The sequence below is a fragment of the Macaca mulatta genome, chromosome X (assembly GCF_049350105.2).
Source record: "Macaca mulatta isolate MMU2019108-1 chromosome X, T2T-MMU8v2.0, whole genome shotgun sequence".
NCBI lineage: Eukaryota > Metazoa > Chordata > Mammalia > Primates > Cercopithecidae > Macaca > Macaca mulatta.
Genome location: NC_133426.1, coordinates 19758005 through 19771610, shown reverse-complemented (window position 1 = coordinate 19771610; position 13606 = coordinate 19758005). Strand labels below are relative to the sequence as shown.

The 13606-nt window shown below is 45.3% G+C and overlaps 1 protein-coding gene across 6 annotated transcripts in view; it reads left to right on the top strand.

The window, feature by feature from the left end:
* The window catches only part of MAP7D2 (MAP7 domain containing 2), a 111687-nt gene that overhangs the window by 81301 nt on the left and 16780 nt on the right, over positions 1 to 13606 (top strand). For 4 of the 6 annotated variants that reach the window (XM_015127063.3, XM_015127058.3, XM_028842000.2 and 1 more), the window contains 2 exons: positions 10637 to 10908; positions 11512 to 11644. The exons of the other annotated variants lie outside the window; for them this stretch is intronic. In XM_015127063.3, coding sequence (XP_014982549.1) covers positions 10637 to 10908; positions 11512 to 11644 — 405 coding nt within the window. The remainder of the gene's footprint in view (positions 1 to 10636; positions 10909 to 11511; positions 11645 to 13606) is intronic. 6 annotated transcript variants of the gene reach the window in all.

The following is a 13606-nucleotide window of genomic DNA, read 5'->3' as shown; positions in this document are numbered from 1 at the left end:
GGTGTTCGAGACCAGCCTGACCAACATAGTGAAACCCCATGTCTTTGAAAAATGCAAAACATTAGCCAGGCGTGGTGGCCCGCGCCTGTAATCCCAGCTACTCGGGAGGCTGAGGCAGGAGAATCGCTTGAACCCAGGAGGTGGAGGTTGCAGTGAGCTGAGATCGCGCCACTGCACTCCAGCCCAGACAATAGTGCAAGACTCTGTCTCAAAAAATAAAAAATAAAGTAAATTGCATGTCACAGGGTTTTAGTGTACATATTATTTTGCCACCCAGGTAATAAGCATAGTACCCAATGGGTAGTTTTTTTATTCTCACCCTCCTCCCACACTCCACCCTCAAGTAGGCCCCAATATCTGTTGTTCCCTTCTTCATGTGCAAGTGTACTCATTGTTTAGCTCCCATTAATAAGTGAGAATATACAGTGTCTGGTTTTCTGTTTCTGCATTTGTTCACTTAGAATAATGTGAAGTCGAAAATGTTGAAAAAGATTGTGTTTCTAGAACTATTTTATACACACACACACACACACACATATATATATATATATATTTTTTTTTTTTTGAGACGGAGTCTCACTCTGTTGCCCAGGCTGGAGGGCAATGGCATGATCTCGGCTCACTGCAACCTCTGCCTCCCGGGTTCAAGCGATTCTCCTGCCTCAGCCTCCCGAGTAGCTGGGACTACAAGTGTGTGCCACCACACCCACCTAATTTTTTTTGTGTGTGTGTGTGTTTTTTTTTTTAGTAGAGATGGGTTTTCACCATGTTAACCAGGATGATCTCGATCTCCTGACCTTGTGATCCCCCTGCCTCAGCCTCCCAAAGTGCTGAGATTACAGATGTGAGCCACCACGCCTGGCCAACTATTTTAAAGGACACATCATCTGAGTTTTGTAAAAGCTGTCCCTGATCAAAGAGACTTGGTTAAAATTCCAGACTTTTTTATGCAGTTTAATTTTGAGAAAAAAATTTAATTTCCACTCTGTCTAGAACACTAGTAGGCACATAGTAGGTACATTAAATATTTGTGGAATGAATGAATGCAGGTCACTATGCCCAGTGTCTCAGAGAATCTCCAAATGAGTGAGAAGAGTCCCTATTTCAAGGAACCTCCAGCAAGGTGGGGGGAGCCTTGTACACAGTTGAGCACAGTACAGGCCCTAATCCAAAGAGCTACCCATCTGCTCAGGACTCCGGTCAGTCATCGTCCTCTCCAGAGCCAGCCAAAGCTGAATTCACCCCCTTCTCTGTGTTGACAGAGCATCGTGTGCAGTGCTGTCTCACTCACTCACTTAACATCCAGCCCTCTTCTAAGGGCTGATGATGCAAAAGTCCCTGCCCTCCTGGAGCTTATGTGACGGTGAACAGCATGGATAAGATCAGGTGGCGATAAGCACTGTGAAAAAAAATTAAATCGGTTCAGATGACAGAGTGGTGGAAGGGAGTACCTGGATAAGGTGGTCAGGAAAGGATTCTCTGAGAAGGTGACATTATGACAGAGCCGTGCATGAAACTAGGGCATAGGCGTGGTTGGTCTATGCCTCATTGCTTGGTGTTAATGTTTTCTACTTAGCAATCTCCTGCTAGACTGCTATGAGGTTGGAAACTGTCTTGATTTATTGTTGCACAGTAGGTGCTCAGTATGTGTGTGTGTTAGTCTGTTTGGCTGCTAAACTGAGTGGCTTATAAACAACAGAAATGTATTCCTCACAGTTCTGGAGGCTGGAAAGTCCATGATCAAGGTATGGCCAGATTCAGTGTCTCGTGTGGGCCCATTTCTTGATTCATGAACAACCATCTTCTCAATGTGTCCTCACATAATGGAAGGGGAGCAAGGGAGCTCTCTGGGGTCTCTTTTATAAGGACACTAATGCCATTCAGGAGGGTTCCACCTTCATGACCTAATCACCTCCCAAAGGCCCTACCTCCTAATGCCACCACCATGGGGTTAGGGTTTCAACTTACATATTTTGAGGAGACACAAACATTCAGACATAGCAGTGGTATGGGATGCAAGTAAGAAGGGAAGGAGAAGCTGGAGGGCCAGGGTAGGGTTGCCTGGCAGATAGGGAAAATGCTGAGACCAGACCTGCTCGAGGACTTTGTCCTTTGCTCACTTCTGAGCTCAAACGACCCGCCTGCCTCTGCCTCCCGAAGTGCTGGGGTTACAGGCGCGAGCCACTGCGCATGGCCAGTTGTATCATTCTTTTTATTTTTTATTTTTATTTTTGGAGACAGGGTCTCACTCTGTCGCCCAGGCTGGAGTGCAGTGGCACAGTCTCTGCTTACAGCAACCTTTGCCTCGCAGGTTCAAGCAATTTTCCTGCCTCAGCCTCCCAAGTAGCCGGGATTATAGGCATGCACCACCACGTCTGGCTAATTTTTGTATATTTAGTAGAGACGGGGTTTCACTATATTGGCCAGGCTGGTTTTGAACTCCTGACCTCAAGTGATCCACCTGCCTTGACCTTCCAAAGTGCTGTGATTACAGGCGTGAGCCACCGTGCCCGGCCATTTATATCATTCTTTATACTTTACATGTTTTGTAAATATTCTCTTGCATACTCAATGTTGGAAAAACATAATAAAAAAGACTTACTTGATTTTTAGAATGGTGCCACACACAAAACAAACCCCCACCAAAACTGGTATTTTTGACATTCCTTCTGTGCAGACCAAGTGTGTGATTTTAAAAACACACTGGAAATGATGTGGCTTTGAAAAGGGGCTCAATTAGCCCTTTGAACTCCCCCATCCAGAATCCCAAGCAGGTCGTGTGATTAATGATCTCTTTTCCTGTGACCACCTAAGCTCTGACAGTGCATTATTCTCCTGCCTGATCTCAGATAAATTAAGCCACTGTTGGGTGGCTGTGCATGTTAATAGCATTGCTCTTTTAAACGTTCAAGTTTATTTTTATTGTTTTCATCATTGGGTACTTGCATGGGTTTTAGGAAACTAGATTCAACAACACTCTGAAAGACATAGATGGAGCATAGCTTTGTTCCCGTAACCTCAAGAAAAGAAATCCAGTGTGGCCAAGTGGATTTGTCCAGCCTGTCTCTGCCTCTGAGTGTTGATGCTGCCTGTACTTCCAGGTCTTCAGCGTGAAATATTCTCTAATGGTTTTATATTCTTAGAAATATATTCTAAGTCAGTTTGGTCATTATGATAGGTAATATTTCAGCCATCTATTGCTGCTGTTACAAAGCCCCCAAAAATTGAGTTGCTTAAACAGTAATTTGTTATTCATTTTCACAGTTCTGTGACTTGGGCTTACTGGGAGGTTCTCTCTTTGGATCTTTTGTGCAGTTGCTCTGTGGGTTGACTTGGGTTACCCAGGGTCTTCCATGCCATTGCAGTCCAGTGTTGACTGGAGCTGCAGTTACCTAGAGCTCAGCTGAGCTGAAGGTTCAAGATGGACCATTTTCCCGATTGTCAGTTGATGATGGCTGTTGGCTGGGAGCTCAGCTGAGGCTGTCAAACCAGAGTGCCTACTATGGCTTCTCTGTATGGCTTAGGCTTCTCACAGTGACTGGGTTCCAACAAGAAATGGCCCCAAGATTGAGCATCTTTTGGGGCAGGAAGCAGAAGCTGTCGGGCCAGTGAAGGACTATGCCCTGAATTGGCACAGTCTTACTTGTCTGCTGTATTTGATAGGTCAAAGCAGTCGGGCCAACCTAGATTCAATGGGATGAAGAGATAAACTCAAAAGATAAGATCATGTGAGATGGGAGATATTATTGTGGCCATCTTTGGAAAATTCAGTGTGCCAAAGATAATCATTTCCAGAGGTAGATCATAGCTGAGATCAGTTTTGTTTCAGGGACCTGGTTTAATTTCACTTTATCATGTATTGAAAACAAAACATATTCCATATGAGGGAAAACATTAGATAAAGGTGTCTGGATGGGCCAAAACAAGTACCTCCCACTTTACTCCAAATCACAGACCCATGGAAGGCTCCCTCCCAGACCCAGGCTATCCATTTGGTGGCTGAGGACATTTAATGGATCCTGGCTGGGTGCCCTTCCCATAAGCTGCTCTGGGAGATGTATGGGTTGGTTATCCTCTCCCACAGATAAGCATCTACAGCAGGCTAGGCTCCCACAAGGGCGATTTAACTGCTGTTTTTGCCAGCACATCATTCTCCAGTAGGCTTTTACATTCTTATCTGAAATTCTTCCTGAAGAGGGTAATTGAAAATGTCAGGTGATATCCCCTCCTTGCAACCATACCTGTATACTCACTCAGTCCTGTATTTTTGAGTCTTATCAGAGGATCATTTGAGTTTAGACCAATTTTTTCAACTTTTAAATTTCGAAATGATTTCAACCTTGCCAAAGAATCACAAGACTAGAACAAAGAACTTTCTTCCACACCTTTTACATTTCTGTCATCCTTCCCATCCCCTATCACCCTCACTCAGTCTTGCACAGTCTCTCACATTCATCCTCCATAGATGCACACACAGGCACACATACACAGATTTCTCCCAGAACCGTTTGAGAGTAACCTGCAGACATCATACCCCTTTGCCCCTAAGAACGAAGACATTATTTTCCATTGTTATGGAAATCAGAAAGTTTAACTTGGTACTGTTACTTAATTTCTAATGTATGTGCAACTTTTGCCAGGTGTCCCAATAAGATTCTGGGTTTTTTTGAGACAGACTCTCGCTGTGTAGCCCATGCTGGAGTGCTGTGATGTGATCTCGGCTCACTGCAACCTCTGCCTCCCAGGTTCAAGTGATTCTCCTGCCTCAGCCTCTCGAGTAGCTGGGATTACAGGGGCACACCACCACGCCTGGCTAATTTTTATATTTTTAGTAGAGATGGGGTTTTACCGTGTTGGCCAGGCTGGTCTCAAACTCCTGACCTCAGGTGATCTGCCTGCCTCGACCTCCCAAAGTCCTGGGATTACAGGCATGAGTCACCAGGTCTGGCCTAATAGAATTTTTTATATCACTTTTTTTTTCCTGGTCCAGGGTCCAACCCAGGATCCCACATTGCATTTAATTGTCTCATCTTCTTAGTCTCCTTTCAACTGAAACAGTTCCTTAGCCATTCTTTTTCCTGACCTTGACATTATTTTATTTTATTTTTTGAGACAGTGTCTCCCTCTGTCACCGAGGCTAGAGTGCAGTGGTGCAATCTCGGCTCACTCCACCTCCCGGGTTCAAGTGATTCTCCTGCCTCAGCCTCCCGAGTGGCTGGGACTACAGGCGCGTGCCACCACATCTGGCTAATTTTTTGTATTTTTAGTAGGTGCGGGATTTCACTGTGTTAGCCAGGGTGGTCTCGATCTCCTGACCTCGTGACCCACCCACATCAGCCTCCCAAAGTGCTGGGATTACAAGCGTGAGCCACTGTGCCAGGCCAGCCTTGACATTTTTAAAGAATATAGGCTAGTCGTCTTGAGGAGTGTCCTTCAGTTTGGATAGGCCTGACGTTTCCTCTCATCACATTCGGGTTGTGTTCTTTGGGCAGGAATCTTGTGGCACAGGTGTTGGGTCCTTCTCAGTACCTCATATCAGGAGGCTATGATGTCAGTTTGTTTAATTACTGGTGATGTTAAGTTTGATTACTGGATTAAGGTGGTGTTCCCAGGTTTCTCCGGTGTAAAACTGCTGCTCTTTCTTATCTGGGAAGTAACAAACTTTTCTGAATGTTAGCTGAGCTGTGCTGATGAAGCCGAGACCCCTCCTATGCAGTGAGTGGGCTGTGTTCACTCACTGCATGGAGTCAAGTGGTTTTGGAGAACATGGAACTAGGTTCCAAGATTGGAGGAAAAAAGTCCTTTGGTAGTTCCACTTTGCAGTCAACTCACATTCAGAGGCATGACAACCCTCTCCAGAGAGTTATTCTTGCCACTCTGTTTACAGAGGTGTTTGTTCGTATTTTCTACCAGTCATGGAACCTAAAAAGTTATATCATCCTGCCTTATGTTCCTGGAAGGCCTAGTTTACCATCCTAAACACACCTTGTGAATCCTCTTTGTTATATTTTTATTGGACCTTAAAAAATTAAAGTGGAAGAGCTAAAAAAGTGAGACAAAGAACAAACGCCTTGAGTGCCAGCCCTGGCACTCTTGTCTGTTTGCATTTCTTTGGGAAAGGTTGTTTAAACTCTTAGGACTTCGGTTTTCTTCTCTAAAATATGGTTAATAGTAATTTCCTACCTACCTCACTGGATTACTGTGGCAATCAAATAGACCCTTGTTAAATAGATGAGAAGGTACTTCAAAATAAACCTCCATACAAGCACAGTGAGTTCCCCTAATTAATTCATGTTTCTTTCATCAGCCAAGATACCTATTTCCAGGAAATTGAAAAATAGCTTGCCAGACTTTCTCTGGCTTGCAGCACTGTGAGCAGGGCTGACCAGAGAGCCGAGGAGTCTGACATACCAGCCTTGTGGTTTAGTTTCTTCCAGATACCTGTGCTTAGCACTTTTGCAGGGCAGCTGGCAGGGTACAAAGTCCATGTAAGCAAGTGGCAAGGCAGGATGAGCAGGAAACTTGACAGATTGTAGATAACATTGGGAACTTCTTTTTTTTTAATTCTGTATTTTGGTCACTCACTGTAAAAAAGTAAAATCTGACTTGCCCACACTTCTCTGATTTGAAGGTCATGTTTGTGTGTGCATGTGAGTGTGTGTGTATGTTTTCTAACTTACTCTGTTTATAGGGCAGTGGCTAGGGTAGGGGACTGTAAACAGACTTCTTAATGAGTTTTATCCCAAATAATCCACCCTTACTTCTCAGGTAGAAGTTATTTTTAAATGTGTGCTCATGGGTAATTGGTCCAGTTTTATTTAGAATGGAACCTTGCAGTCTGTGGCATGAACTGAACCTACATGTGACCATTCTTTGAAAACAAGAAAGGCTGTTCAGGGCTATGCCTGGCCTTTTCTCCCTAGGATTAGGATCTTGGCCTGCATTTCCATTTACTTAGATGGGTCTGACATAGGCGACAGGCTCCTACCACACTGACTGAGTGTGTGAGCCATTTAAGCACACACAGAGGTCGTATTGGAACTCAGATGCTGGCTATGGCTGCTGAGGCTGCAGCCAGTTTAGGCCTCCCACCCACTTCCCCCAGTCCAGCCCTGGAGACCCTCATGGTCGGAGTCATGTCTGCAGGAAGGCTCCTTGTCTACCTACCCATTCATGGGCAGAAGTGCCACTTCAGGGACCCCTGAAGCAGAACCCACCTCTTTCTATACTGCTTAGAGAAGCCCAGAGTGTGGGCTCGCAGGCAAGTTCCAGGGAGAGAACAAGAACAGGCAGGATTGTGCACACCCAGCACCTTTGCTTATTCTCACCAATCAGAGAAATCATACCTCATTCCATGGGGAGGAGGGTGAGGGCAAGCAAGAAGATCAGGTGGGATTTGCCAGGCCTTCCAATGCCGGAAAGTCCTCCTCAACAGGTCAAGGTAGGAATGCTTATGGGATGAGAAAGTGTTTCCATCTGTTATCATCTACCATGAGATAGTATTCTTTCCTACAGCTTCTATTGCCAAGTTTCAGATCCACTCCCTGCCCCTGTACTGTTGTTGGATCAAAGGACACATATCATTCACATGACAATCCAGTGGGGAGGTAATGTGCTTTGATCTTGGTAAGGCACTAGACCAAATCTCTTGAGACACCCTCTTGGTGGTTGGGTGGCGGGTATACAGCTGTACTCTGGGCGCCACTCACCTTAGATAACAGCATGAAAGGAAGGCGTGACCAAGCAAAAGACCACCTGCTGTATCTTTATACAGATTAGTTGAGCCTAAATTCAGGCTCAACTAATGTATATAGTTAGTACACATTGTGTAACTCATTGGAAAACCATGCTCAGTGGAGCACTGTCAGTGTAAGCAAGCAGGATATGGGCTCCCCTTTTATTATAGTTCATCTTCCTGATTTTAGTTCATTCTTATCTGTGAGGATTATTTGGATTTTTAGTTTATCATCTAATTGATCAACACCAATACCTAACAGCTATTGAGTGCTTACTCTGTGCCAGCTCTAGAAAGAACATCTTGGGGTCTTGGTGACCCCAAACTCAGACTTAGCTGCCATGGCAACACAGGAAGTGGAGCAGAGTTGTAAGAACGCTATCTGGCTTAGTTCACTGTGGGAAGCCATTTCACCTCTCTAAGCCTAGTTTTCTCATCTGTAAAGTGGCCATGATAATAGTACCTGTGTCATACCATTTACACACATATGTACACAAATTTAGCAGCCTAGTGGCTGGCGTCTAGACAGCACTCAGTAAACATGAACACAACAGCAGAGAGTGTGAATGGAGGTCTGAGCTCCAAATGGTCAGGGGAAGGACCTGGTCTGACTGTATCAGAACACATGAAGACTCACAAGCTGAATTGTAGAGGCACTCACACATTACCTCTTGAGCCAAGGCTCTCAGGAGCCTCAAGGTCACCATGGGGATTGGACACTACCCCTCCAAGCAGAACAGCTCCACTCTTACCTACTGGGTACAGACAGAGTGTGTGTGCGTCTGTCTCTGTCTCTGTCTGTCTATCTGTCTCTCTCTCTCTCTCTTTCCCTCTCTTTCTTTCTCTTTCTCTCCCTCCCCGCCCTACCCCGTGTCTCAGGGATTCTCAGTTGAGGGAGATCTTGTCCCTAAGGGGACATTTAGCAATGTCTGAATGCATTTTTGGTTGTCACAACCTGGGTGGGAAGCAGACTGCTGCTGGCATCTAGTGAATGGAGGCCAGGGATGCTGCTAAACATCCCACAGTGCCCAGGACAACCCCACAACAAAGCACTATCCAGCCCTAAATGTCAGTGATGCCAGGTTAAGGAAGCCTGCTATGCGTGCCTATGTGTATGGCGGGTCAGGGGGATTCTGTGCATGGCTTTTACTTGGTAAGAGTCTAGGAAAAAATAGAAGACCAGCATTATGTAGTATACCTGGAAAAAACCACCTGATTGCTAAGCACTCTGAAAAACTGCATCCCTTAGGAGAACCCAAATATGGGGCCTGAGCCCAAGGCCAGAGGGGAGAATAGTCTGCAGAGAGTCAAAGCACCATCCACAAAAACAAGGTGTCTTGGGAGTTCTGAGTTGCTCCAGGCCTAATGGCATGAGGACACAGGGAAGCCACTTTGGCCAATGTGAAAGGATTGTGTTTGGGGTTAGAGTTGTTCAGCTGAGAAGACAGACAGCCATGGGAGGGGTGGATAGCCCGTGGTGGATATGTGATGTAGGCTGCTTTTACATCAGTGAAATGGTTGATACTGAAACAACTGGATTTTAGAAATTCACATCATGTTTAAGATGTATTCATTGTATCAAATGATCACCTGTTTGTTTCCCACCTTTATTTGGCCCTCTGCCTGGCATTGACAAAAAGGAGGAAGGTGTTCTCGTGGACACCAGGAGCTGGCCCTTTAACATGAAAACATATTGAAAAATTGTTCTGCACCTCACCCAGTCCAGTCCACATGCCACTTGAGGATTCTTTTCCCCTTCAAGACCAAGTTTAATATTGATCTGATCATATTTCCCCTTACTACCAGGACTGATTAGGTAACTCTAAGCCTCTGGTGAAAAATTGTCTTTGAATATTAGGGTGATTTGCCATTTTTATTGCTGTTTTTATAGATAAAAAAGTCAGATATTAGCAATTCATGGTTCAACCTGCTGAGTATTGAGGGTGATGACTTGTAATTTCTGTATACATTACTTTATATCCTTCCTAGAGGAACTCTGTACAAATGCCCACATCCCTGTTCAAACCTCTAGGGAAACTGGGCATCTCAAGCTAAGCTGTTACCTGTGTCCTGAACAAGCAGCACTCACCAGGAGCCAAGCCTAGGCTGGCATACCTGTAATGGACACTTTCCCAGCAGACACAAGACAAGCTCCTGTGTTTTAATCAAGTGGCTCATCCTCACCTTTTGCATCTGTCCAGTTGGGAGAAGAGAGATTCTTTCAAACCTGAGACCCTCCAAAAAACAGCTCCCATGCCCATATGTTGGCTGTGTTCCTCAGCATTTAAAAAGGAATGGAGAACCTCGAAGACTTGCTAAGTGAAATAAGCCAGACATAAAAGGACAAATACTGTATCATTCCATTTATACGAGTTATTTGGAAGAGGCACATTCACAGAGACAGGTAGTGGAAGGGTGATTGCCAGGGGCTGAGGGGAGGGGGAATGGAGACTTGAACGCCACTGAACTGTACACTTAAAAATGGTTAAAATGGTAAATTTGATATTATATGTTTTGTCACAATTGTTTTAAAAGGAGCCCGCATTTTCATTGCCATGTGCTGAAACCAGATTCAACCCTGATGTTCACCTAAAAAGAGGGAGTAGGAAAGTGCCTGATACTCCTTCTTTACATTGTCATGAAACCTAAGTGAGATTAGGACGTGGCCTCATCAGTTGGGCTTCTTAAAATAATTCCCTTTCCACCAGGGCCATCTTAGAGAGACCATATATTCCTGTTGGGCTGAGAGCACTTTAGTGACTTTTGAGTGTGTGCTAAGCCTTACTTTTCTTCCTCTGAAAGGATGAAATTGTTCAGCTTTTCGGAACTAGGTGTCTTAGGAACAGAGAGCTCTGTGTTCAGACCCAGTAATCGTCCTTTGGCATATTTTTGGTTTTCCAGGACAGCTACTAAAGCTTATCCACAGTCTCCAAAGACAACGAAACCTCCCTACCCAGGGTCTCCTGTGAAGTACCGCTTACCTGCCCTTTCTGTTCAAGAGATGCCCAAGAAGAAAGCAGAGAAAGAGAAGAGCAATAAGGAAAGAGAAAGTACCTTGGCTCAGCAGGCTGCTGGCCCGCAAGGAGAGGAAGCCCTAGAGAAGCATGTAGTGGACAAGCATGCCAGTGAGAAGCACGCTGCTGCCACAGGAGGGAAAGCCGAAAACAGCGCAGGTAGATGCTGCCACTGTGCCTTGGCTTTCCCAAGACGGTTCTCCTCAGACCCAATCTACATGCCATTCTCTCCTGTTTTGGGGAGGGAGAGGGATTTTTCCCTGGGAACAAGTTCATCCCCTCAGCTTTCTCAGGTTTGCACGTTGCTCCTGAGTTCTTTCCTTCAGTCTTCTGAGGGTCCCCTGGAGGAGACCTAGGGGCTGACTCCACTCATGGCTGTGGAAGCTCACGGGGATGCTGAGTAAGACAGGCTGCATCCAGGCTGCATCTGCACCTCACACAAGAGAAGATCTTCCTTTAGTCTTTCAGGCTTCTATGATGCAGTGAGTTCACCCAGATGGTGGCTGCTGTGGCACTTGCTAGTGACCTTGTCTTTCCTCCTCACGTTTCCATTGTCTTCCACTGTAAAATGCGTCCAGGGTTACAGCCAGCCCGTGACAACTTCTCTTGCTTGGTGGTTGATTGTGCTAGTCTGGACAGCATTTCCCGTCACCACACTGGGTTGGATTTTTTTTCACTTCCAACTGGCAGCTGCTGTGTAAGTGGAGTCATTATGTTCATTTCCCTTGATCTTTTCCTCTTGATGCCCCTCCTCTGGTGCAGCCTTGGGGAAGCCCACAGCAGGCACCACTGATGCAGGAGAGGCTGCGAAGATCTTGGCTGAAAAGAGAAGACAGGCCCGGCTGCAGAAGGAACAGGAGGAGCAAGAACGACTGGAGAAGGAAGAACAAGATAGGTATGCTAGTGCTCAGAGTTTCGGCATGATCTCATGTAAGTGTTGTGTTGGAAAGAGCAGCTTGCCTTTCTTTTTACAGCGTTGGTATTGATAAAACTTGAAGAGAAGTATGCAGAAGTATGGGAACCTAGAATGTCTGAACTACATGGAACGTGTTCAGGAGACTGAGTCTTATGTTAGATAAAATTATTAATAACAATGGAACTTTGTTCTTTTTGGAGGACCTAGAAACTCATAGCTCTTGGATCTAAGTGGCACAGGCATCTTCCCATTCTCCTCTTGGACTCTGGGGCCATGCAGGCCTCCTAGAGCTATCAGGGAAGTCTGAACTTTGTTTATAAAATGAGATTCTCCCTGGGAAGACAAGAGGTTCAAGATTCTGGTTTTGGTCTTGATTCTGATTTCCAAATTGTTTCCTCCATCAGATTATCCTAACTCACACCCCAAAGTGAGAGACAGAGGGTTGAGCAGTGTCCCCTAGGCATAGGGTTGCGTGGAGGGGCAACCTCATAGTCTTAAGAACAGTGAGGTATGGGGAATCCCATCTGGGAGCAAGACAAAAGACATCATTGTTGTGGTCCTTACACCTTGAAGAGCATCAGAATCATCTGGGAAATGCAGTAAAAATACATGGACTCAGCCCTGTTCTGTTTTAGTAGCTTGCCAGGGTTTGAGAACCCTGTGATATTAGTACAAGGGTACTTTGTCACAATACAGACAGCCCTTCCTTTTCTGATCTTTTTGTTTAGAGAGGAAAGCATGTTGAAGGACAAGGTCAATTTTATCATTAAATTGATATAGGAAGCTGTTAGGCTCATCACAGAGTAAAATCCAATACTGTTTAGAGGATTAACATGACAGGAAGCAGGCAATGCTGTAGCACTTCAAGGCCAGCACCGAATTTAGAGTAATAAATAATAGAATATTATTGATCCTTTAGTGACCTTGGTAAGTCTTTGTGGTCTCTGATTACAGGTTTGCTAATCTGTTTTTTTAAAGGGGCAGTGGGGTAGGTCTGGACAGTCCCTTCTTGAAATTTGGGACTTCTTTGATTGTTTTCCTGTTTCCAACCTTTTGGTCAATACAGACATGTTTTGTTTGTTTGTTTGTTTGTTTTGTCAAGTGGCATGCTCGGGCTGGTTTGGGTGGGCCTTAAGGTGTGTGAAGGGAGGTCGCAAGAGATAAAGGTGAATCACAGGACCTCAGGTGACAAGCCTTGATAGTTGCAGGCCGTGGAGATGCCATGTAGGCTCTGAGCTGGTGAGTTACATGATTGTAACCGTGTGCTGAAGAAGGTGATGTTCTTTACTTTCCAGCTGCCAACCTCTGTCTCTCCCATTTTCTTCTCAGCCCAGCTCCTGAAAGACTTGATTGAACTTTCTGTCTTTATTTTCTCAACTCACATTCGGTCTTCAAACCTCACACCTACCACTCCTCCTCATTGCCTAACTACTAATCAGTTTCTTGGTTGTCTTTGGCCTTGTCAAACTTGTCCTTGCTTCTCTGGCCTCTCCTTCATAGCCTTCTCTGTCTGCCCTTCATCCCCTTAAATGTTGCCTGGGCTCTCAGCCCTTAGTCCTGGACCAGCTTCTCTCCCAACAAGCCCTCCCAAGCAGCACTGCTCCCGCCTGTACTGCCAGTGTCCCTGCCATCCTGCCAGTTTCCTCTGGCATCAAAAGATTTAGGGCCCACATTTTACACAACAGCTTTCTGTTGAGCCTTTGTTGTGCTAAACCAACTCTATTCTTATCTCACTTCCCACCTTCATTTTCCCTTTGTCTTGTATTATTGCGTGTTTCTGAAGTTAACTGCAGCTTGCTTTCTAAACCTTCCATACTTTCTGGAACAAGGGAGGCACTAATAACACATGTGTACTGATGACTCCTAAAAACTATGCCTGTGGCCCAAGCTCTGTCTAGGGCTGCATTGTCCACTATCAGAGCCTCTAGGCACATGTGGCCA